Source organism: Aspergillus fijiensis, assembly GCF_003184825.1.
Source record: "Aspergillus fijiensis CBS 313.89 unplaced genomic scaffold BO72scaffold_39, whole genome shotgun sequence".
Taxonomy (NCBI): Eukaryota; Fungi; Ascomycota; class Eurotiomycetes; order Eurotiales; family Aspergillaceae; genus Aspergillus; species Aspergillus fijiensis.
The window spans coordinates 87833-111295 of record NW_024469015.1 but is presented as its reverse complement, the minus strand read 5'-3'; the positions used below and the strand labels follow the sequence as shown (position 1 = coordinate 111295).

The following is a 23463-nucleotide window of genomic DNA, read 5'->3' as shown; positions in this document are numbered from 1 at the left end:
TGGATAATTTGCTTGCTTCTAGTAAAAGGTGTTTTACAACTTTTGTTCGTGATGTGAAGCACTTGGTCGATTGGCCGCTAATGGTCAACTATACCACCCTCAATACTGGATGGTAACCACTAAGCGCACTCATCGTATGCCGGATACTACTTACATTGCACAATAATAGCTATTGTAGGAAGCAGTGTACCTTAATCCAGTGTTAGCCTTTTTAAAACAATATCCGCCAAGTGCTTTCAGATGTCTTGACTAAACATATGATTGCAGGTATTCTCCAACAGCAGTTTCTACCAATGTTATTCTGGGCTCTAGAAGATAGTTATAGCTTTTAGGATTCGAATTGAATCTAGGAGCTTGAGTAGCGTATCTCGAGATCTGTTTACAAACTCTTTGCATTGAGACCAACACTTCTGTATGACACCTTTCCTGTACCTTATATTGTTAGTCGGTGTGAGCGGTAATCCAGCCCTAAGCACTAGTGTTCGAGCAGAAAAACACGAACTCCTCTGTCCACATAGGCTGTAGCCTCGTTGGAAACCCCAAAGTAGATGAAAATATGATTCTGCGTTTCAATTATCCTTTAACTAACACTCTCACTCTGACTCAGAAACCTGCATCCCCTGCGGGCCGAAAGACCGCGCGAAGCTTTCCGTCTCAGGATTCTCCGCCCACGCCCGGTACGCACTCCAATGGACCACCGGGGACCGCTCACACATCTCCGACCAGCTCATGTTCGAAATATTTACATTCATATAGACCCCTTCCGCCTCTTCCAGATTCCTCCGCTCGTACCCATACCCCGTGGAGAGGTGTCCAAACGAACGGCCCGTCCCGTCCTGAAACCAGACATCGCCGCCCTCGTGCGAGGCGACGATGATCGCCTCCCAGTCCTCCCGCTCATCGGCCGGCTCCATCGCATCCGCCAGCGTCCGGCGGTCAACAGCCAGGAACTGCAGCGGCGGGTGGTTGTTGCCGTGTTGGTGGGCGAATTCCCCCGAGGTCTCGAAGTACGCCAGCAGGCCCTGCATGTCCGGGGAGACCAGTCGGTCCGCGACGTCGACCCACATGTATTCTTGGTCGGGGCACGGGAACAGTTCCGCGCGGATCCGGCGGAGCTCGGATGGCGTCATGCGTTCGAGCACGAAGATCACGTCGCTGCCCAGGCTGCCGGCGATGTCGTCCGGGTCGACGATGGGTTCCCCGCCGCCGCTGTGGGCGTGCAGGTCGTACATGGCCGGGTTGTAGCGGTAGGGGCCCCGGGGCATGCGGCTTGGGGTCCGGGACTGTGGGTGCCAGGCGGCCGTCCAGAAGTCTTGGACCTTCTCGAAGGGTAGGATTTCCAGCTCCAGGCGCTTGTCCCGCGGGTCGAACACGCTGTACCCGCTGGCGCCCCTGGCGCGGACGACGTGGTAGCCTTCGTCGTCTTCGTCGATGAAGAGCGCGAAGGCCTCGTCGATCTCTGGATGGCGGATCTTCAGCGCCTGGAACATGCGGTAGAGCTGCGCGCGGGAACAGGGCTCTTGGTGGGGCGGCCAGTTGTGGATGAGGATGCGTTGACCGATCATCGTCTCGAGGTTCTCCTGGACGACTGGCGGGAGGTGGATGAGTGAGATCAGAGTCGGGGTGGACGGGTCGAGCTGTAGCCCTGATAGATGCGGTGGGAGGACGCCGTTGGGTTCCTATGGCCCCCTCTTAGCATGGTTCCGTTGATTCATGGTCGCAACATGGGTGTTGGATTACCTTGAATGTCGGTTCTTGGCTCCGCTCGGGCTGGATGCGGGGGTATGTCGGTGGTAGTATGCCACCCTCAGCCACCACGGCTAGCAGCATATTGGCCCGGCTAAGCGGCACCCGCGCAGCTTCGGGGGAGGATTCCTTGGACGCCTTCCAGGCGATGATCGCTGTATGATCTATGCGAGACTGGTCGTCGATGAATATGACTGGATCATTCCTGAGTATCATGAAGACCACCGATGTTGGCGGCACGCAGTCCATCAACCAAGGGATCTCTACCATCTGCCGCAGTTCCGTCGAAGGACGATCTGGCCAGTTTTCATCCACGGAGCTGAGTTCTGTCATCATCGCAACACGCTCTGTGTCCTCCATGGGGCAGATAAATACCACCTGCCATGTCGGAGGTGCAGTCCCGCGGAAACGAGAGAATTCAAAGAGACTGGGGAGCAGCCAGGATGGAGGCGTTGTGGTTGTCATCATGGCTTGCCGCTGGTATTGAAGCAAAAGGGCTTCTTAGAGATTGACCAAAACAAAGTTCAATTTCCAGAAAATGATAAGGGGAGATTACTAAGCTAGCTAGGCAACAGTGGTTTAGTGTCTCGATTCTGCCTGTTGAGAATGAGTCGACCCCTTAACAGGAAATACATAAGATGAGGAACTCGCGTGCTGAGGGCTATTGTAAATGAGTTCTTGAGTTGCCCGGGACAGGTGAGCATCCGAGTATATGCAAGTCACTTGCGTTTGTGTCACTTCATCTACAGTAGTGGAGAAAGCCTTTTGTCCCCTGGGCGCGCATTCCTCCTTTGCGCCCCACTTTCGCCAAGAAAGTTGTGTCAGATCAATCACACTTCAAAGTGTACAGCAGAGCAACAGTCTGAGCATCAATTAGGGCTGCCTTTTTGGAAGCGGGCAATGCGCGGGTGGGAGCGAGCCGCACTGCCGCGGTGGCCACTGCAAGGTCTGCCGTCTGCCGCTACGGTATGTCACCACAAGCGCGGTGCAGAACATGGCGTTGTGCTCGTTCACAAGAGTGAGCCAAGAGTTGCTTCAATAGACGTGACATGTTCACTCCGCATACCATCATCTCCTCTGTCCATCTCCATATTCACGTGCTCTGGTCCCACCTGTCTGTGACACATATTTGCGCCGTCTTTCGGGCACTAGGAGACATAGGTCAAATCTTATATTTAGCCCACTCATCAAACCCACATTCCAGAACAGTAGTCAACCTCGAAAACGCATAGTAGAATCCCTGGAACCCAGTCAACAACTTTGCCCTGCCATCATCTCACACGGAAGAGACGAACCTGAAGCGAGATGATCTGCACGACCTCCCTTCCCGAAAATTCCTGCCTGACACGCTCCCACAGCTCGTCGCCGACCTCCGGCTGCTGGGTGATGGTTTCCACAAACGTCAGGAGCACAATATCTCTCGGGCTGAACCACGCCTCGGGGCTATGTATCCCGATAATTCAGTAGTTGATCTGTTTCGATGATGCTGCCAGCGCGGACTGCTGTGCTCTGGTCACTCCAGCCTTCAAAGCCACGAGCACATGGTGGGTCCATTCGTAGGTCGATTGGAAATTGGCTGTCGTTAGCATGATCACCAGCTCGCCCTCGCGGTCTGCGAGAAATAGGTCTTTAAATTGAACATTTCCTAGAGCGGTCCAGTGGTCGACGATGGTGGCACTGTGGGACAGCAGTTTGGTGATGTTGAGGGTGGGATGGGATTTGGCGTGCGGGGTGTGGTAGTCGGGGTAGGGGAGGCGGGACATCGCTTGTTCTAAGTAATGGGTCGTTTCTTGAACAATATTTCCTTGTTCTCGGTCCGTAGAACGGGGCTTGAGATTAATACAAAGTATTCTGGTGGAATGTTTTGGACTATCTTGGAGTTCCGATACATAGTCCTGCTCGCTGTATGTTCAGCCCAGCGCTGTACGGTGTTACCGAGTGAAGTAGATTGTATAATATCATCATCCTCGGTTCTTCAAAAGTGCAAATCTGTTCAGGTGGCGATTCCTATGATGAATCACACGCGACCCTCCGAAGTCTATGTTTTCATGAAGAATAACGGTGAATGCTCATATACATCTGTATCTCTTGGATCAACAAGGTTGCTGCCGGCCTTGATACAAGGTGTGGACCAAGACTGCGCACTGAAACATTATGCCAAAAATCCAGCCAGGTATTAACAGCTGGCCTGCTGGCCCAATGGTAAGGCGCTTGACTACGAATCAAGAGATTGCAGGTTCGAGCCCTGCGTAGGTCATTTGTTTTTGTCTTTTTCCTTCGCGTGTGGTCAAGCTTGTAGTGTAGACCCTCTCGTTGCGGGACCTTATCTCTGATCCGCACAAAGTGTGCAGCAAGAACAAGGCCATTGCTTGGCGACTACAACCTGGGGCGTCATAACTTGGAGTCACTCCGCAGCCAATCTCTTTTTCTTAACTGCTTTTGTTCTATCTCCTGTCTGTCTGGCCTGGAAGCATGCCAATTCTCAATCTGTGCAACGAGACGATTACAGCATTCGCAGTAGACTGTAGCAAGAGCGAAATGGTTTGTGTAAGACCCGTGACTGATCAACCTTGCATCTTGGTATATATTTACAGGCTTATTCCGTGAAGGGCTCGACAACGGCAACCCACAAACACAATCACAGCGCCGAGAATACCAGAACAAAACCTATACCAGCTAACCTCAATCGGAATATGAACCGATTATAGTCGTTTTCCTGTGGTTTGGTCGGTGTCCTGCTCCCCCGGTATCCGAATTCAAGATGGAAAATTCCCAATACTAAGCCTTATGTTCATATTTGGTACTTCAATACTGATTACTTGAAGGTTACGTGAAGGCTAGCCAATCGCCGATATTTGACTGTCAATACCAGTGTTTTCACTTCATTAAGGACAGGTAGGTGCTATACATGCATCCGAGTTCGCGCAGACGAGGATCACCTAGCTAGCGCCGGAGGGCGGCCCTAGCCCCCGTCGGAGGGCTCACTCACCACCCCAGCTCTGTCGGCGCCGGAGTCGCCGCCGCGGGACCCTCTCCGGGCACCGCCGCCACCCGCAAGAACCCCTGGACGTCCGCGTCCGCGTCCGCGTCCGGCTCCGGCGTGGCGGTCACGGTGATGACCTCGCGATCCAACGGCACCATGGTCACGGGCGGGATATACCAGCTCTCGTCGCACACCGACCAGCCGGGGTCGATCTGCCGGACCTCCTCGGGCAGCAGCACCCACGGCCGATAATCGTCGCGGATGATGGTGCAGCTCGGGTCGTAGAGCGGGCACTGCTGGCCGCCCCGGTACTGCGGCCAGGGGATCAACGACTGCGTGTCGTTGTCGTTGCCCCCTCCTTCCAGGTGGTGGGGCATGAACTCGGCGAAGTTGAAGGGGTAGGCGGTGCCTACGGTGGGGTATTTCGCGTTGCGGTGGTTGCGGACGGAGGACAGGGTGGCCGGGTTGATGGAGAGGATCTCGTTGCTGTGGGAGACGCCGCACTGGGAGCCGGGGTGGGCGCGGCGGTTGCTCCAGGCGTAGATGGAGGTGAAGGAGAGGTAGACGGTCGGGGAGATGAAGGTCTCGCCGTTGACGATGGCGGTGCTGGGCCCGGAGGGAGAAACGGTGGTCCCGTTTTGCTGGCACAGGTCGCCGTCGGCGGTGGTCACGGGCCAGTAGAAGAGGGTGGCTGTGCCGGGGAGGAAGTGGCACGCTGAGCAGGGGTTTTCCTCCGGGTAGGAGCGTGTGGTTGACGGGCACGAGTACGGCGGGATCGGGCTGTTGGTGTCGCCTGGGGGCGCCGCGGTGATGGTCTCGTAGTAGGAGGCTTCCAATTCAGAGTAGGTGGACCATATGGGGATGCATTCGCTAGTCTGCAGGGTGCAGTCTGGGGTTGGGTCCGGGGGATTGCGGTATAGGGTTTCGGTCTCGGTGAAGGTTTGGTACCCCTCGGAGCAGGGACTGCTAGCGTCGGGGAAGTACTCGGTCGCAGTTTCGCGCGGGCCCACCGCACGCGGGATCCCGTCGCAGAGGGTGGTAAGAGGGCCCGTGTGGGTGTTGGACCAGGCTTCGGGGGTCACCGAGGTGCGGCAGGCCCCGGCGCTGGTGGCGTACGATCCGGTGGACTCAATCGTCGCGGTTGGGCCAAGGGAGCGGAGCTCCAAGGAACGACTGGCCCATTCGATCCAAGCCGCATTACAGGTGACTACCGCAGCATTGGGGCCAGTTGTAGGTCCGTAGAAGTAGTCTGTGGATGTAGGCCAGAAGATCGAGGTGTTGAGGGTGATGAGCCATTGGCCGCTGGTGGTGGCTGTTTCAATCAGTCAGCTGTGATTGATACGAGTAACTGGATTAGGGCTAGAGGGCGGGCATACCATCTTGGCCGGCGGCGAGGCCGAACAGCAGCGCTATGAACAGCATCATATACATGATGTATGTACAATACAATTCACCAGTGAGGCGTATCCATTGAGCAGAGACTCAGCACAATTTATACCTGTGCGCGAGGAAGTGAAGAAAAAGAAAGGAGAAGAGCCCCCCTCCAAGGTTGCATAGCATGCACTCTGCAGATACTCTGCGGGGCCACGCGCTTGGCACAGCTGGAGATTGGTCTCTGCGTGAGACAAGCGCAGACCCTGTGTGTCAGGGACAGAGTTTAGAGGACAGGTTCCAGCCAAGGGCAGACCTCAGGTAAGCGGGGACCCCGACGAAACCTGAAGTATTGGCTTGGCGTGCGGGGTCTTTCTGTACCTGAAGTTGTGAGCTCGAGTTACTGACTCAAGCTGATTACTGATCGGTGATCAGACTATCCGGGTGCATGCAGCCTTGCAAACCAACCAGCAGCTGTATCTATCATAGAAAGGTTGGTGATCAACTGAGTATAACAGGGTCCAATCAAGATCTATGCAGGTATGGTGTGGTAGCTGAGATGTTACACCCACTAGCATGATATTACTGGCTTTCAGAAGACTAGCCTTGAAAGCTCAAAGCTGTATTAGATGCATGCTGTTGACTTTTGTCCTGACGCTAAAATCTCACCCTTAACTCAACCGCAGCACCTGGCTTGCCTTAGCCAACCCACGAAATCACTTTGCAATTCATGGATGCCATGGAGACCTGCTCCGGTTCAGGTTTCTAGGGCTGCCTGTGTAGTGCAACCACCTACAGCGTACAATCCGGATCGCAGCTCAAAAGACGTAATTTTGATAGCTTGAGACATATGTGAATCTAATCAGAGTATTCAGCTTGCTTTCTCTGATCTAGCCTGTCCACGGGACACTTCCAACCTCAGCCATCGAACTCTGTGGATAATGCGCAATACGAGATGCATGAGGTAGCATCAGCAGGTACAATTTTTGACCATGTCGCCAGCCAAATAGCCCTTGCTCCGGCCAACTAATGCATCTTTCTGGTGCTTTAGGGATTTAGTTTCCTCGTAGAACGTCTGCTAATGCAGGTGATTAGTGAGCCCACCTCCCATGTCTCAGTCTGCGCGGAATTTGCCGACTCTTAATTTTAATATCCGAGGTGCTTGTCTTGGGAACGCTCTTAGGAACGCCGAAATGGCTGTGAATGGTTCTGCTTTTACATGAAAGATCTAAGTGTAGACTCGTTACTAGTGGGGAGAGGTTTAGAATATGGCCTTGCTTTAAGGGTTCAACGAGGGTGGTTTAAGAGGGACGGCGGGTGCCGATAGTAGATTCCCTCTTGGGTGCTTCTGGCGCCCCAGAAAACCTGCTTGCCCTAGCAGGCTGACGTCGGCTTTCACCCCTCCCCAATCCCAGATCACAAATTAATTATTCTCCCCTGGCCCTAGCTTATCATCATCTGACGGCCATATCACAGACAGTCCACGCTCTTTCCTCAAGGACCAAGTCTCCGTCTTCCATTCCTCAAAGCTAGATAGCCTCTGTTCTCTGACCAGATGACCCATCGTGTCCCCTGGATCGGTAAAATGTAGACGAGCCAACCAAGCAGCAAGGTCGAGCTCGTCAACCAGCTGCCCATCCACAAGCATCCGGATGGTCCCAATATGCTCGTACAAAGGCTGTCCGTACCTTGCAGTGTGATAGCTCATTTTGAGGAGACCTCCTATCTCCATCCTCAAATATTGACAAAGCCACTGGGGACGCGTTTTATACGACGACAACGGCTCCAAACCTGCGCTAGGACTCCTCATGTCTCGACCGCAATGCCACCACCGCCAATGCTTGTATGAAACATCTTCGGGCGGGAAAGAAAGTTCCAGCTCTGCCGACTGGAAGTCCAGGACCAGTGTTTCGATCGCGACCCCTCGATCCTGGAAATCCTCCGTGTCGTCGCGACATCGATGAGCGGAAGACTCGGGTTCAGGCTCCTCGTCTTCGCGCTTCTTCTCCCCCACGGGACCATAGCGGAGGAACCGCTCCAGGGCCGCGTAGAAAGACCAGTGGAAGCCTAGCCGGCCGCCATCGCCCAGTTGGCAGCGCGCGGTGCGCTGCTCGATGATGTGACCGAACAGACGCACGTGCGCGTAGAGGGTCGAGACATGGGTTGTGAGACAGGGCACGGACAGCCACGTCAGGTAGAGCTCCAAGTCATCTTTGACAGAGATATCGAGAGTATAGTCAACTCTCCTGTGCTCGAGGATGTGGAGAGTCTCGGTGGATAATTGGTGATTGGTGAGAAGAAGAGATAGACAGTCTGACGAGCTGGGCTTGTTCCTCTGCGTGTAATACACTCCCGAGGCCCATGCCTTGTAACTCATATCGCGGTATTTGACCGCATCGGATGTACAAGGGGCCACGGGCGGGCTGAGCGGGGTATAGAGCACATGCTCGATAATGAGCTTCCGCAGCTCAACCGGGATGTTGAGGAGCAGAGACATGACTGGGATCAAGTTCTTTGAAGTACCTCCGAAGAAAAAGATGCAGCGCTGCCAGAGATTCAATTCGGCGATATGCTCCCGCTAAGATGGGTAAGTATGTAGTTGATCGCTGCAAAACAGTTGCGTGCAGTGTGCTATGTTGATACCGAAATCACAAGGGAAATAGAAAATATTCATGTCCGCTACCTCACCGCCTTGCATGGTACCAATTTATGAAGTCCAAAATTTGGGGCATACTGCCAAGCCACTACTGTTCACTGTCGGCGGGCTAAAAGTCTCCATTTCTTTAGTTCAAGGAAGTGAGCCTTTCCGTGACTCATGAACTTTAATTCTCCCTTAGAGAACCTTTCTTTCGCTTTCTAAGATGCTTATAAGATAGTCGCGGTAATTTGACGAAGCCGGAGGGCGGAGGCTTTACCTGCTGTCAATAGGTCTCTAGCAGTTGTTATCGACACTCACTGTATGCTTGACACTACACACGTAATTACTGGTAGTATACGCCACGATAGTAGTAAGACTAGCACCCCAATGCTTTAGTCAATCAGCCTCATAAGGAAATCTCCTATTATTAAGACAATCATTGGTACTTCCTCTAAAATGACGCCAACAGTAATTTCTGCAGTCCCGAAGAACCCTAAGAACGCTAAATAAGAGACGTTCTACAATGGTTCTTTGATAGTGCGCTACCATAACTTCGAGTTGAGTTTAGGGCAGATAGAGCTGGACAGCGGGCTCGCCGGCGTTGTCAAGAGACCTCATTGGATTTTCCTAATGCGCGCTAAGCGTGACAAGCAATGTTCCCCTGGAGAGGGTGTCCGTTGTCAAGACATCCTTTTGACCAGGATCGATGGATTCGCTCATACACATAAGATACTCCATCAAGTAAGTCACTAGCTGAGATAGAACCGCACAATCCGCCCATCCCAGGTATGGTAGGAGCTACCACCGTCGTTCCACTCGGAGGCATTCTGCACGCTGTGGCCAGAAGTGATTCCGGCGTTGAAACTCCCATAAGACCAGTAGCACGAGGCTCGGCCGCTCCCGTCGCTCCAGGACCAATAGGTCCGACATCTGACCGAGAAATTCCCTTGCATGTGTAGGTAGCATATGTCGCCATACCCATAGTTACCGGCGGCGCCTGACTTCCAATTTCCTTCCACATCATCCCAGTCGCCCCGCCCGCGGGCGCCTGGTGCCGCAACCTCTTAATCTCCGCGCGGAGCTCGTGCGCGAGATTTTCATGCCGGCCTCGTTGGCTTGAACATCGTCGGCTGAGTTGGAAGCTTCCTGGTCTGAAGAGATGGATGCATGAGCCATGAGCACTCTCCACTTGACCTCCAGAGCTCATATTGGGGACAAAGCGTGCGGTTTTTGGGAGAAAGGCGTACCGTCTTGCTGGGATGCCTTTGCCGAGACCTCCCGTTGCTCTGCAGTCGGCTTAGACGTAAGACCATGTCGCTAGGCTTCTTCCTTGCATCTTTGGAACAGAGCCTGGTGGTTGGCCTTGAGTTCGTCGGCCAATCGGGTGTTACCGTCCTGAACAGCCTGGTTAATGGCTGCTAGACTCTGGCTCACGGCCGCCTGTGCCCCTTGCAGTGACTCGGGCGTATTGTTGGGCTCTATATTCACGCAAGTTAGAGATCACAGGCTTCCAGAAGAGACTTGATACTGCGCTGCATACGACCGTGTGGAGCAGGTGCAATAGTCATTTTGATGGATAGCCGACGAAAGCTTGACTTCTTTGAGAACAGAAGACTGAGACTAGATGCGGTGTTGGAATGAATGATGGGCGAGCACAGTAGCTTGCCGTGGTATTTATACTCACGAAGACACGTACTTATTCATAGGCACTCAGTCACAGGGGCTACCAGCCTGGGAGTCTCGATCAATCCCATGGACCGGACCAGCCCCACCAAGTTAAGTTCTGGACCGCTGCGCCTTAGCCACAGCTGAAGGCCGTTCTTGCGCTTGCTTTTCCTCAGGCAGCCGCCGAAGACAACCCCCGAACACGCGGCACCACAGAGCCATGACTACAATGCAAACCAGGCTCTCGCTTGTGAGGCAGGCATAGTGCCCAAGACTGATTTAAGACCGGTTGAACTCATTCGGCTGAAGTCTTAAAGTCTGCTGTTCAGTGAGCCAGCCACACACGGGTGGGCATCCACAAACACCTCGAATCACCTGACTAGATTCGGCGATAGCCGTGCCCTACATCGTACCAGGTGGGGTGGGTGTGCATGATGCACGATGCCCACCACCTCCAGTCAAGCTCTATGATATGTCGAGGAGGGCTCGTGTGGCTGACTTGGCATGTCAATAGTCGCACCTCTTGATCATGCACATCCCCGCAAAGGAACAGCAATTTGCGGTACCGAGTCACTGGCTGAAGCATCCGAGCTTTCCGCAAGCATTAGGAGTTTCAGTGGGTCTATCATCCCCGCGTCGGGGTTTCATTCATATACATGACTACATAGACAAACCCAGCCCCAAAGCAAGCAAATAAGTGTTGTCTCATCGACGGCGTGTATCGAGTTGATACCTCGACCGCTAGCCAGCTGCAGCAACAACCCTTCCAATGACCATTTTTCCTTTAACTTTCTGTGATGATATGGTCTACAGTCGCAGAACCCAATATTTATGTTTAGATTACCCTCAAATTGAGAGCCAGCAGCTCGTGTCGCCCTGAAAGCTGGGCGCAATTGAGTCTTGTCGTGACCCGCGCGCAATCGCAACCGCCTGTCAGCGTCGAAGTCTCTTTCAGGGAAAAGAAACTCGCTCCGGTCCTGAAGAGAATATAGGAAGAAGTGGAGCAGTGGCTGATCGACTATCGAATTTTGTCTCCGCAAAATGGAGCGAATAAGAATCACTCTGTGGCCGGCGCACCGCGATAGGACAGCGCCAAGAGGATGTGGGACCTGCAGCCAGTCCGGAGGTTGGCGGAGTGACTGTGGCAGTGCGGCTGGAGCTTGAGCATCCTCCTCTATTGAAGTCATTTAGAATACAAGAGCACCTAGCTTATTCATCTGCAGGTAGTCAACCGCTAACTAGTTAACTAAGTTATCGAAGCGAAGGACGGTTGACTCAGCAGCACCTCTCCCTGCATGGTCTGTGGCCTCAGGCCGCCAAGGCAGGAGTCCGTAGGCTATGAAGTCGTAGCCATATGCTAGGAGTCCAGGATCAAAACTGGGGCTTGTCTATCGTTACTTCCATTTTTCATGATCCTGTCAGATACTAGAGCTCCCGTGGTCGGGTTCGGACCGGCCCGCGGGACCCTGCAGGGTGATCCAGACCTCCGGCACCCGTCTGGACAAGGTATGAGGTTAGGCACTCCGAGGCAGACCAGCGACCAGCGGGTTTGTGAAATTTTCCGCAGCTGGAACTGTAAAGCTTCCCCGAGAGAAGTAGATTCGAGTCTTCCGGAGAAATTAGGTCGTCAGAGAGCGCCTATCGGATATAGTCAGCTTCATCGGGGGCTCTGAACCTATGATCCCCGGTCCGATCAAGGCCTCCGTGGTTGCTGCTGCCCTACACGCGAGGTGCGGTCTGGCCGCCAACGAACTGCTTGAGCTGCGCGACGAAAGACCCGTCCACGAGAGCACGGTGGCGGTCGACACGGACCATGCGGGCCTGTGTCTCGGCTCGACGTTCACCACCTACATCAACGCAGAGGATGTCTCCACGCTGGATCGGTCGAATGCGCTGGCTTCACTCTTCGAACTCTTCGATCGGGATTTCGAGCAAGGGTTTGGAAAGGGTTGGCTGGCCGAGCGACAGCGATCTACCAGACCAAGGATCCCAACGTCTGGTATCAACTCCATGGCTCCCTCGATGCCACTCGTCCCCTGCAGTCGATGAGATCCCCACGGACGTCAAGTTTGACACCATGCAGGAGTACCACGAGCTTTGAATAGCATGAGATCTTTCACCTCCGTCTTCCATCCCTACCGGTACTCAAGAGACCGACTGTAAGGCCGTATTGGTGACCTCATCCCGCGGAGTACGGGTGCTTGTAGGGTCTACTTCAACTCATCGGTGGAACTGCACAGATCCTCGCTGCGTGGATCGAGTCGTGGTTTCTTGGCTCGGAATGATTGCTGTAACCTTCCTTCCAGTGATTCGACGCGTTTCTCGATGTCACGCATGTCGCTGTCACCAGAAAGAATAAGAAGCAGGGGTCCATGACCTTCCAACCATTAGAAAGACTTACCAATGGGTTTTCTGCCGCCGTGCTCGGGCTTCATACTTGCAAGGTAGATTGAATGGTTTGCATGAGGCACACAGGCCGATTGCCATCACATCTAAGCTTTTTCCTCCTGCAGATGCTGCATGCCTATTGAGTTGCGACAACATTAGCATCGTCTGTCGCGCTGAGGTAAGGTCATTGGCACCTTAGCCAGGCGTATCGAGCCGTTAGAGCCAATATTCCTACTCATGTTGCCCAAGGGTTGCCTGCTTCTTCCTCTCTGCAACTAGAGTGTTTTGCGGATTGCTCCAACGCCTGTAGTCCCCATCAGGTGATCAGGTGTCTGGGGATCCCTAGTGTCAAATGTGTCACTGGAGTGGAATCTAGGCTCACTATCCTTGGTATCTCAGATTATATCTCTTATAATGAACTAGATCCTGAAACATGCCGCGACGACCGCAATTTGAGGACATCTCTCACGTCGGAAGTGTACGGACGCCCTAGTAATTTACTTTACAATTCTTTATATAGATTTCGAAAAAGGATTACATTCATAGCACAAAGGGCTTGGAGATGCACAGTGTATGAGGCATCCAAAATTGAGCGGTTTGTATATTTTGCCCTCGAGATGACGACCCACGAAGAACACAGTTTCTCTAGGAATGGAAACTGGTAAGCAAACTGAGATGAGTACCAGTAGAGTTCTAGTTGACGGTGACCGTGTTACAAACCAAGCTGAAGCCGTCACTCGCACCGCATCCTTCGACTGGGTCTTACCGCGTTTCAGAAAGACCCGCGCAGAGATAATTTCACTTGGAGACAGGGGTAAACTCAGTAGCGCAATCATTCGATCGGCATGTCTACATCGTATGGAAGGGAAGTGGGAGTGCTTGATTCCAGCCCAACCTCCCCCTGGGTCCTGATATATCGACGTTTGCCAAGCAACAATCGATCAAACTAATTATAGTTGGGCGAGAAGTTGGGCGGCCCCGGTTCAACCCTGGCAAGAGCGAGCATCAAGACGAAAAGTTGGTACATTGATCTCAGAGCTATGCGATCGGCTCGAACTATTTTCAACCATAATAACAGAACACCATATCCCTATGCTAAAAGTGACCTTAAATGATGACTCAGGCACCCTATCGAGACGGATATTCATTAGCTTTCAGTCCAGTGTGTGTAGAATCAGTAAGGTAAACGGCTTAACCCACCAAGAATCTCAAGCGTCCATCCTCGTTGGCGATTTTGTCGGACAGCATGATGCCCTGAAGACCCCGGGAGCCACCATCGCGGGTGAGTAGGTTGGCGACGAGCTTGGGGCCGTACTCGGTCATTTCGAGGCGGACATCGCTCGCGGATTCGGTGAAGTTCTCACCGCCCCAAATGAACCAGCCTGATTGATTCGATGACATGTTAGCATATGACCGACAAGAATAAGGGGAGTAGTGTAGGCCTACCATCCGTGTTGCCAATGTGCTGGTCGAGACGAATCTTGCGGGGGTGGAATTCGCCGTGTCTGTCGCGGGCAACGCAGCACAGCATGGTGCTGCCATCCTCGTGGACGATGTGGATGTCCTGGCAGGAAGTGTGGAAAGACATGATGGATATGAGATGGGTTGTAGAGGAGTTGAGTGAAGTGATGGAGGAAGACGGTGTGAAGATGAAGGTGTGTTGTGGGAGGGAAAAAGGAGGAGGGGTGGGATGTGGGGTTGTTGTTTATATACGTAGCTCCGTAGCTCCGTAGCTCTTCCCCTTCATCACCGCCCGCATTGCTGCCCTACCCACCAAGCCTCGGGATAGACGTCGGCCAAGACGCGAAGTGGCAGACTTGCCTCATAGTGGCTGTACGGATGCGAGTCAAGTGGGGCAGAGGGGTGTCTATCGCTTCGCCTCGCCTCACAGGCGCACGGCAGATAGGGAGCTGTGGGGGAGAGAGGAGCTGCCTGCTTACGGATGGAGCTTGATGCAGAACTCAGAGGGCTTGATTGTGGCTACTACCGCCACTCACATAGCTGCTGCGAGTTGGCAGCTGCAGCCGCACACGTATGGCCGGCTAGTAAATGAATTTAGTGGGATCGTATTCTAGAAGGTCTCTTGTTGATCACCGCAAGGGTAGGAAAGCACGGCGGGGAGGAGGTGGGGTAACGGGACTTTGATTCACCCATCATTGGTGCCATAGCCTAGACTATCGATTATCATTCTTGAGGAAAAGTTTCAGATTCGAACCCTGTCTCCATCTTAATGTCTTGGCGTGGTGAGCTGGCATCACCGTCAACTGCTAAATTTAGCATCGCAGACCACCAGCCACATCAGCCACATCAGCCACAATCGTTGCCTGATCGTGGCGCCACTTGTTCTTTGAGAAGAACAAGAGATGGCGCATAGCCCGGTGGAAGCTACATTACTGACTTAGCATGTACAAAGGTGTTTCACTACCACTTGGTAACTGTACACATCCTAATAACCTTATTTATCGGTAAAACAGCAGATTACAGGACAAGTTATAAGGAACATGGTCACGTGATGGTGGTAGAAATGTGTAACATATATGTATAAGGCGGTGTGTATCACACAGCGTACGTGGTTTCTGTATTGTGTATACTTTACTAGCGCCCCCAAAGCCTTTTGAAACATACAAGTAAGTAAGACTCATGTTGTTCAGCCCAGACCTAGAATGCTAATGCTTGTATATGCCTTGAAATAAAGATATCACAACTGTAGACTGATGGATAATTGACTCTTGTATGCCTAGTAATCTGTATATTAGCAGTCAGGCATAGTTAGTCTATATTACTACTCAGTTATTTCAAATGACCAACTGGGTTCCCAGAATCTGTATCCCAGACAAAACGTTTTGCTTGTAGCCAAGTGTAGCCAGGTGTTATCTGAACCTCCTTTTCCTCCATTATATACAAATATAAAGAATTGACATCAGACCCCAACACCTGCAGTAGCTTGTCTATATAGCCTCAAAAATCAGGGATTTATCAGAGGTCACCGGCGTTCACTACCTCGACCTCTCGGGCTCTTCTGACAACACAACTGCCGTTGTACAGTAACTTAAATCGCTAATCCGGAACAGTTCCGCTAGCTCTTCTAAGCATTGCTCATCTCCGCCATTTCTTGTGTATCTTGAGATGATTGATTGCGACTACAAGTTAAGCGCTGAAGGAACCTGCTTACCAAGCCTGCAGCTCGCAAACGCAATCGCACCATCAAACGCGGGGTAACGCCATCCGTTGTGATACGCCAGCAAAGCACCCTCAGCCCCTCATCGGCCTTTCATAAATTCACCCAACACCTCAGTATTCCACACCGTCTATCACTCCTGATCATCCCACATAGCATAACTCTTCGTATAGCACAATGTCTTCTCCCAAAGTAGCCATTGCCGGTGTATGTCCTCTTAACACCCGGAAACCCCACCTCAGACACCATACAGCTAACAACAGAACAACCGCAGGCAAGCGGCAATCTTGGGCCCAGCATCGTGCAGGCACTCATTGACGCCGGAATCGAAGTCACAGTCCTCACGCGCCAGGACAGCAACAAGACCATCGACAACAACCAAGTCAAAGTCATCCCCGTCGACTACGACTCGCGCGAATCCCTGCAGACAGCCCTGCAGGGACAGGACGTCGTGGTCGACTCCCGGGCCATCCTCCCCAGCGAGTCGACCATCCGGCTGATCGACGCGGCGATCGCGGCGGGCGTCACCCGCTTCATCCCCTCCGAGTTCGGCACGGACACGCTCAACCCGCTCAACGAAGCCCTACCCGTCTTCGCCAACAAGGTCGCCTCGCGCAAGTACCTCGAGCAGGTCGCCCGGACCTCCCCGCTGAGCTACAGTCTGCTGTTCACGGGCCCGTTCCTGGATCTGGGCCTGCGCTCCGGGTTCCTGGTGAATCTCGCGGGCCCGGTCGCGGAGCTCTACGACGGCGGGGACCAGAAGGTCAGCGGCACCACGTTGCTGGGCATCGGGCGGGCGGTCGTCGGGATTGTGAAGAATCTCGAGGCCACGAAGAATGCGGCGTTGTATGTGAGCGAGGCGGACGTCACGCAGAAGCAGTTGATCGCGCTCTCCGGGAAGACGCTGGAGACCAAGGTCGTCGCTACCGAGGAGCTGGAGCGGATTGGACGCGCGGAGTTGACCAAGCCTCAGCCTCATCCTGGCATCGTGGCGGTCAATTTGATCCGTCGGTCCCTGTTTGGAGAGGGGTATGGGAGTTTATTTGACGAGCAGAAGCTCGCGAATGAGTTGCTGGGGTTGAGGAGGTTGACGGAGGAGGAGCTACGGGAGTTGGTGGCTAGTGTTTGATATGAGTGATCATAATGATTTCATGTTGTTATTAGGTCTGTTGGAAGTACACAGCATGTTGCTTGAAGGCTGTCTTGTGAGGGAGCTATGTGTATTCTGCGGCCCTAAGGACAGGGTTGTGGGGTAGTGAGTTCTAAGATACCATCCCCTCGTGTCCTCAGTGCAATGCCATTGCCGTCAAGTGTCTAGGATAGCATGAGCTAACTCATCGAGATAGAAATGGCAGTGCCCCATCAATGAAAGTATCATCCATGGCCAAAACCACCCTCAGGAGGCCTTGGGGTCCCGGATACTGGGCTGGTAACTGGACTGGATGTGGGTGTAGCGGCTTCGCGTGATGCCGTTCTTCAAACCGGGTTCCATGGGACTTCTTGCCCTGCTAACAATGGTGCTTCGCGGAAACAATGGTGCTTTGCGAAAATCTACCTCAAGAGAACAATGTGACTCTGATGGAAAATAGGGAACAGAGAAGTTTCTGCTGTGCTTTGTACTACCCCTTCGGAATACAACATACTGATTTGACCTGGAAAAAAGCACTAGAAACGATGATACAGAAAAGGCCCATTCCGGAGGGTCAGAATAGAGCGACTCTAGACCCCTATCGAGAAGTATATATAGGTCATCAAACTACGACGAGGGAGTGATTCTGACATAACACACACGAGTCTTGTTCAATCTTGATTGATACGGACACGCTCAAACACACACACACACACACACACACACACACACACAAACACTAAAAAGCTAATCGACAAGATGTCTGTTCCAACCCACATTAGCCAGTACGCTCAGTACAAGCAGGACACCAACGACGTTGCCGCATGGCTACTGACCGCCCACCCGGACTTCAAGGGGCCCAAGGGACCCGGCCGATTGAAGGGCAAGGCGCGCAGGGCTGCCAGGGAGGAGGCAGAGGCAGGTAACGCAGCACCTCCCCAAGACTCACAAGAATACACTCTAACCTTGAACGAGTTCGTAGAGCGGGCGACGGCAATTGTCGCCAGCCGACACGTCAAGGAGGTGCCGCGGCTGGTGGCTATCAAACTGCGGCGTTCAATCGTGCGCCGCCGGTACCAGCTGCGGCACTATGAGCACGGCGGCGGCGACGCCGACTCAAACGCCAGCCACGCACATTTTATCGGCGTGCTGGAGGACGTCGAGAAAGTCCTCAGACCCATCTTGCCCAAAGAGTTCCGGTCAAAGGCGGGTCAAGCAGCGGAAGAGGATGATATCGACGCCGTAGCGGCGGCGCTGGTGAACCGCTTCGAGGCTTTGACGGTCGAAGATGTCGCGGACGAGACTCCGGACCGCCACGCAGCGGCTGGCACCTCTCAAGCTCCGCCAATCGTTGCGGTGAACTGCAAGATTGCGGAGGAGGAGGCGATTACCCCGTCTCCCATATATGCGCTGGAGATGTTGCTGGAGGACCTGTTCTTGGTGACGCATCACGTGCAGGAATCGTGGCAGGGGTATCGGGAGGGACGGATGACACTCGAGGCCGCAACACTGGCGACTGAGATGGCTCACCACCTCTTCTTCGACACTGAGCAAGAGCTCTGGGTAGCTGGTGGCGTTGAGAATTGCCCAGACGGTTGGGTAAATGCGCTGTACCAGATCTGCGAGGTGCGCCAGAAGGCGCAAGGAAAAGGAGAAACCCAGGGCGATAACTCAGGGTTTCCACACTTCCTCCAAGACCTTATCTACATCTTGGAGTCGCTCTCGGCTGCTTTGTATGCTAGGCAAGGCAAGGCTCTTTCGGACCTTCTTCGCGTCCCGGTACCAACCTATGACTGGGACTCAGACAACCGGCGCCTGCTCCTGCAGTTGCTCCTCGACGAGGCGTTAGTCCAGAATCAGGTATTCTTGGCTACCCCTAAGGCACACTCACTGCCAGATGCGGACTTGTGTGGGATGTATCTGTGCCACGCGTTTAGGACTGGGACCCCTTCGTTGACAGCGCTTTATCTGATCATGTTCTACGTCAAGATGCGACTGACCATGGGTTCGGAGAGTGGCAAGGCATGGCCTGAGCTGCGTGACTTCATGGAGGCCACGAGGCCGCAAATGAGTCAAGCCCGTCAGCGGTACTCGTATCTCGAAAATGTAGATGAGGCACTCCGCAAAATACTGTATGGTCACACATATTGGCTGCTACAGGCGGAAATTGTGTTAGACGACGACGGCGCGGACTCCCCTCCCACATCTGCCCGGCTCAACTCGCGTGACTGCGTTCCCTCGCATCGCCGCATCTCTTGGTTCCGCTCAAATCCCTGGCTGTGCGGACGGCTGTTGATGATCTACAAGATCATCGCCTACTGTGATGGGTTGTACTGGTCCAATTCCGCGCCAGCTCCACTCGCATTATGCCATCTTTACCACGCAGCAAAGCGGGAAAAGCTGCTGCCGGATGGATGGTTGTGGCCCGGGTTGGAGCGTTTGATAAGCCGCCACCCGGACATGTTCTGCGGCCAACAACGGCCGAAGACCTGGTACAGCTATTCCAACTCGCTGGCCCGGGCCCTAGGCGGAGTCGAGTCTGAAAGAACAGACTCTAGAGGAGGCGCGAGAAGAGGCGCCAGACGAAACGCCCGAAGAGGCATCGCGGGAGAGATGGAAGATGTCGATCTGGCCAAGCGATGGGAATTCCCGCTGCTCATTACCACACTTCGGGAAGTCCAAATCCGCTGGCTAGGACGAAAGCACAAGTGGACCGCGGACGAGATCACGCGCGTTATGCGTGAATCTCGGCTGTGCCAAAAGTTTGTGAAGTCCACCATCCGCCACGGGGCCGAGCCAAAGCTGACTATGGTTGACGCCTTGAGACGCCTGCGAAAGTGCGTCAATGCGGAAATCGCCGTCCTAAATGAGGATGCCTGGCTGCAATATCACAATTCCTCGATCGAGATTTGCACCAGGATCTGGACGGAGTTTCCAGCGGTACGCAAGGAGTCAGAGCGAGTTGGTCACACGGACGAGGTTGTCTACATGATTGTGCATACGCTCTTGTCAACCCATGATCGGGACTTGGTCAAGAAAGCGGCTAGAATCATGCAATCTGTTGTTTCGGGAATATGAGCCTCCTAGAAAAAAAAAAGAGAAAAAGAAGAAAAAGCAAAAACAGAAGAAAATAAAAGAAAACAAGAAAAAATAAAACAAAAGAGATAATATCTCAGATATACAAAATTCACATTCCATCACTCCACAACCCACTAGATACTATTACTTTACTATATTATAGATCTCATCTCTTCAGCTAATACATGGAAAGCAACATCATAGCTCCAATGACCATGACAGCAGTCAGGAGCGGTAGCCTTCAGGCTGATTATGATTGAAACTCTCTCACATGCACTCGTCGACTGACTCTGACTCGACTCTGGGCCGTTCTTCGGATGTTGATTGTAGCAAGATTAGGTGCGAGACTTGTAGCAGCATTGCGTCTGACCAAGACATCTACCTTTTATCAATCCAACACAGTTTGGCCATCTCACCCAGTATCCTGGGGTTTGACAAAGCCTCGGGGTTAGCGTCTCACATGGTAGTTCTGATGAGAGCGTTGCACCGCACGGCCAAAAGGATTGTCAAGATATCGATCGAGTAGATGGTTCTGCTCTACAGGATTCTGATTCCTGTCAGGTTCTTTCTAGAGTAGACTTTTTCTTGCATGCTCCCATTCGAAAGCACCTTGGTCGGTCTAGACCTGGATACTCCTGAGAAAGCTCCGGATGAAGAAAATGCAAACACTGAAGACTGCTTACATTGATTCTGCTACGATGGCCCGGAATTCTCGTACAGGTACCCCACAATAGTGACCCCCCTAAGGCAGCTGAATGACAGCAAAACCAAATACTTGGAAATTGTTAGAATTTACCATCTTGAAATCAATAACTTTTGCTCACAGACTTGATTCTCAAATTATGATTTGTATACCTAAGTATCGCTATTGATTAATCACCAAGTGAACTTGTTGTCAACTTGTAATCTAGCTGGCCGAGGAGTATATTTCCTGGTTGTTAGAGTAGGTTACATACCAGGACAGTATATTTCGCGTGTGTATAGCCTAACAAAAGATCAAAAAGAAGCTCCTACAGTCTAGGCAGATTTTCACGCTCCTTGATATTGTGAAAGCAAATCGTGACCAGGGCTATCCTACGCTAGGGCAGAGGCTGCATCAGGATTTTGGACGGCTGCAGTGGCACGACAAAGGTGTTGTGAATAACGGCTGTCTACTAACATGATTGACACGATAAATCTTCTCACTGGTCTCCACTGAAGGGCCATCGAGAACCCTCGACAGCTACACAAGAAGCATGGACGCAGAAGGTTTCGTCGACCATCATGCAATCACCCACTCCAAAACCAGCTTTCGGCGATACCAACGACCGCACCTACTTTCCGATCATTGAATAAATCACCTTTATATCAGCTTATCCCTTGACCCGGACGAATCATATCACATCTTTGCTTCATGTCAAAAGCACTCCCCTCTTCCACCGCTGATTGCCCCTGGACCTAGCTCCCGCAAGGAATGTCGGGATGTATCCGCTCGTCAAAGGAGGCGAGGACCCCGGGTTTCCACAAGATAACAGGTCAGCTTATACTCGCATAGATCAAGTTGCATGAGGTCATGCTCCAGCACTAAGCTGGCGGACTGAACTGTCCAAAAGGTCTTAACAACCCTGTTTCCCATCCACCCGTCTTTCAAACCGCAGCCTTGTATCTTCATATTCTTATCTCAAATCCAGCTCTCGCACTCGCTACCCGATCATCAAAATGTATTCGTCGGCCAAAAGTCTCCAGCTTGCTCAGAGAATCTTCGTAATTGCCCCGGCCTTTATACTCTACGGATACAACCAGGCTGGGCTCTCTGCCCTCCTCACCCTCTCGGATGTGATCCGTCTCTTCCCACAAATCGACACGGTCAACACCCACGGAGCTCAAGAGGCACAGAAATCCACCATCAAAGGGCTGATCAATGGGACTTTGATGTTAGGGGCCCTACTGGGGGCATTGTCATGCTCCATTATCGGCGATAAGCTCGGTCGACGCAAGACTATCTTCGTTGGAGGCTGCTGTGCTGCGGTAGGTCAAATTCTCCAGTGCACGGCCTTCTCCTTGGCCCAGTTCACCGTGGGACGCATCATCCTGGGATTCGGGGTGGGCCAGTTGAGTGTCATTGTGCCAGTGTGGCAGGCTGAAAGTTCTTCTGCGGGGAAACGGGGGCGTCAAGTCATCACTTCAGGTATCTTCATCTGTGTGGGATTTTTCTTGTCCAGCTGGATCAATCTGGGATGTAGCAAGATTGCCTCACCCCCCCTCCAGTGGCGGATCCCGCTCGCTATCCCAGTCATCTTCTCACTAGTGATCTGTTTCTCTATCTTCACCTTGCCGGAATCGCCCCGCTGGCTGGTCCAGCGCGGACGGATCTCAGCCGCCACCGAAGCCCTCGCCGCGCTCAATGACATGCCCAGCGACCATGACCTGATTCGCCGCGAAGTCTCTCGGATTGACGCTTCCCTCTCGACAGGGCCTACAATCTCCTTGCGGGATGTCTTCCGGAAGAACGACCCGCACCGACTCGGCTACCGCTTCGCCCTGTGCCTGGGTATCCAGACCCTACAGCAGCTGGTGGGCGGCAACATGATCTCGATCTACACAACCACCATTTTCCAAGACAACCTGCACCTACAGGGCGACACTCCGGCCATTGTCGCTGCGAGTGCCCTGACCTGGAAGTTCTTGTGCTCTTTCCTCTCCTTCGCCGCCGTCGACCGGCTGGGTCGCCGCTGGATCCTGGTGACTAGCGGGACAGGCATGTGTCTCTGCATGATCGCCATGGCGGTGGCCACCAGCTTCCCGGCTTCCAACCATGCTGCCTCGGTTACGGCGGCTGTCTTCATCTTCCTCTTCAACATGGCGTATCCCATTGGGTTCCTGGGCGGCAACTTCCTCTACTGTACGGAGATAGCGCCCGCGCCCCTGCGTGCAGTCATGTCGTCCGTCTCGACCGCCAACCATTGGATGTGGAACTTCATCATCACGATGGTCACCCCCGTGGCGCTGACCACGATTGGCTGGCGGTACTACATTGTGTTTGCCTGCACCTGTGCATGCGTGCCTGTGGTCGTGCTGCTCTTCTTCCCTGAGACGATGAACCGCGACCTGGAGCTGATCGACGGGGTGTTCCGGGAGGCGCCTACCATCTGGGAGATCGTGCCCATGGCCCGACGGTTACCTCAGCAAAGTAGTCCATCGGCGCAGGTGGATGATGATCGAGAGAAGGCGGTTGAGGCAGAGGGGACGACTGAGGAGCAGCGGGAATTTGCTTGAGGTCTACAATCCCATAAGATGTAGATAGTCTG

At 53.1% G+C, this 23463-nt stretch overlaps 9 protein-coding genes and 1 non-coding gene across 10 annotated transcripts; 5 read left to right on the top strand and 5 right to left on the bottom strand.

The window, feature by feature from the left end:
- Positions 1-570: 570 nt before the first annotated feature.
- BO72DRAFT_529449 (uncharacterized protein) lies at positions 571-2408 on the bottom strand. Its single transcript, XM_040950240.1, has 2 exons — positions 1741-2408; positions 571-1679 (listed from the first exon to the last, which is right to left on the bottom strand). Exons 1-2 carry the CDS (start codon positions 2212-2214, stop codon positions 594-596), a joined length of 1560 nt encoding a protein of 519 aa, XP_040799306.1. The 5' UTR covers positions 2215-2408; the 3' UTR covers positions 571-593.
- A 609-nt stretch (positions 2409-3017) lies between these two features.
- BO72DRAFT_498223 (carboxymuconolactone decarboxylase family protein) lies at positions 3018-3509 on the bottom strand (the record flags this gene model as incomplete). The annotated part of the gene is made up of 2 exons (XM_040948754.1): positions 3018-3189; positions 3247-3509. The coding sequence occupies 2 exons, from the start codon at positions 3507-3509 to the stop codon at positions 3018-3020; spliced, it is 435 nt and encodes a 144-aa protein (XP_040799305.1).
- Positions 3510-3931: 422 nt separating this feature from the next.
- Positions 3932-4003, top strand: BO72DRAFT_t191. Its single transcript has one exon. It is a non-coding gene; the product is annotated as a tRNA-Arg (tRNA).
- Positions 4004-4528: 525 nt separating this feature from the next.
- On the bottom strand, positions 4529-6226 carry BO72DRAFT_433373 (uncharacterized protein). The gene is made up of 2 exons (XM_040943196.1): positions 6106-6226; positions 4529-6041 (listed from the first exon to the last, which is right to left on the bottom strand). Exons 1-2 carry the CDS (start codon positions 6158-6160, stop codon positions 4732-4734), a joined length of 1365 nt encoding a protein of 454 aa, XP_040799304.1. The 5' UTR covers positions 6161-6226; the 3' UTR covers positions 4529-4731.
- Positions 6227-7359: 1133 nt separating this feature from the next.
- Positions 7360-8745, bottom strand: BO72DRAFT_449907 (uncharacterized protein). The gene has a single exon (XM_040945123.1). The coding sequence runs from the start codon at positions 8595-8597 to the stop codon at positions 7524-7526; it is 1074 nt and encodes a 357-aa protein (XP_040799303.1). The 5' UTR covers positions 8598-8745; the 3' UTR covers positions 7360-7523.
- A 3335-nt stretch (positions 8746-12080) lies between these two features.
- On the top strand, positions 12081-12504 carry BO72DRAFT_498219 (uncharacterized protein; the record flags this gene model as incomplete). The annotated part of the gene is made up of 2 exons (XM_040948753.1): positions 12081-12351; positions 12446-12504. The coding sequence occupies 2 exons, from the start codon at positions 12081-12083 to the stop codon at positions 12502-12504; spliced, it is 330 nt and encodes a 109-aa protein (XP_040799302.1).
- Positions 12505-13982: 1478 nt separating this feature from the next.
- BO72DRAFT_470168 (CVNH domain-containing protein) lies at positions 13983-14379 on the bottom strand (the record flags this gene model as incomplete). Its single annotated transcript, XM_040947006.1, has 2 exons — positions 13983-14173; positions 14238-14379. The coding sequence occupies 2 exons, from the start codon at positions 14377-14379 to the stop codon at positions 13983-13985; spliced, it is 333 nt and encodes a 110-aa protein (XP_040799301.1).
- Positions 14380-15993: 1614 nt separating this feature from the next.
- BO72DRAFT_173789 (aromatic alcohol reductase) lies at positions 15994-17451 on the top strand. Its single transcript, XM_040939409.1, has 2 exons — positions 15994-16176; positions 16244-17451. The coding sequence occupies exons 1-2, from the start codon at positions 16147-16149 to the stop codon at positions 17096-17098; spliced, it is 885 nt and encodes a 294-aa protein (XP_040799300.1). The 5' UTR covers positions 15994-16146; the 3' UTR covers positions 17099-17451.
- Positions 17452-17523: 72 nt separating this feature from the next.
- On the top strand, positions 17524-20301 carry BO72DRAFT_173785 (uncharacterized protein). The gene is made up of 2 exons (XM_040939408.1): positions 17524-18020; positions 18081-20301. The coding sequence occupies exons 1-2, from the start codon at positions 17858-17860 to the stop codon at positions 20174-20176; spliced, it is 2259 nt and encodes a 752-aa protein (XP_040799299.1). The 5' UTR covers positions 17524-17857; the 3' UTR covers positions 20177-20301.
- Positions 20302-21874: 1573 nt separating this feature from the next.
- Positions 21875-23431, top strand: BO72DRAFT_382796 (sugar porter family MFS transporter; the record flags this gene model as incomplete). Its single annotated transcript, XM_040941487.1, has 1 exon — positions 21875-23431. The coding sequence occupies one exon, from the start codon at positions 21875-21877 to the stop codon at positions 23429-23431; it is 1557 nt and encodes a 518-aa protein (XP_040799298.1).
- Positions 23432-23463: the final 32 nt, after the last annotated feature.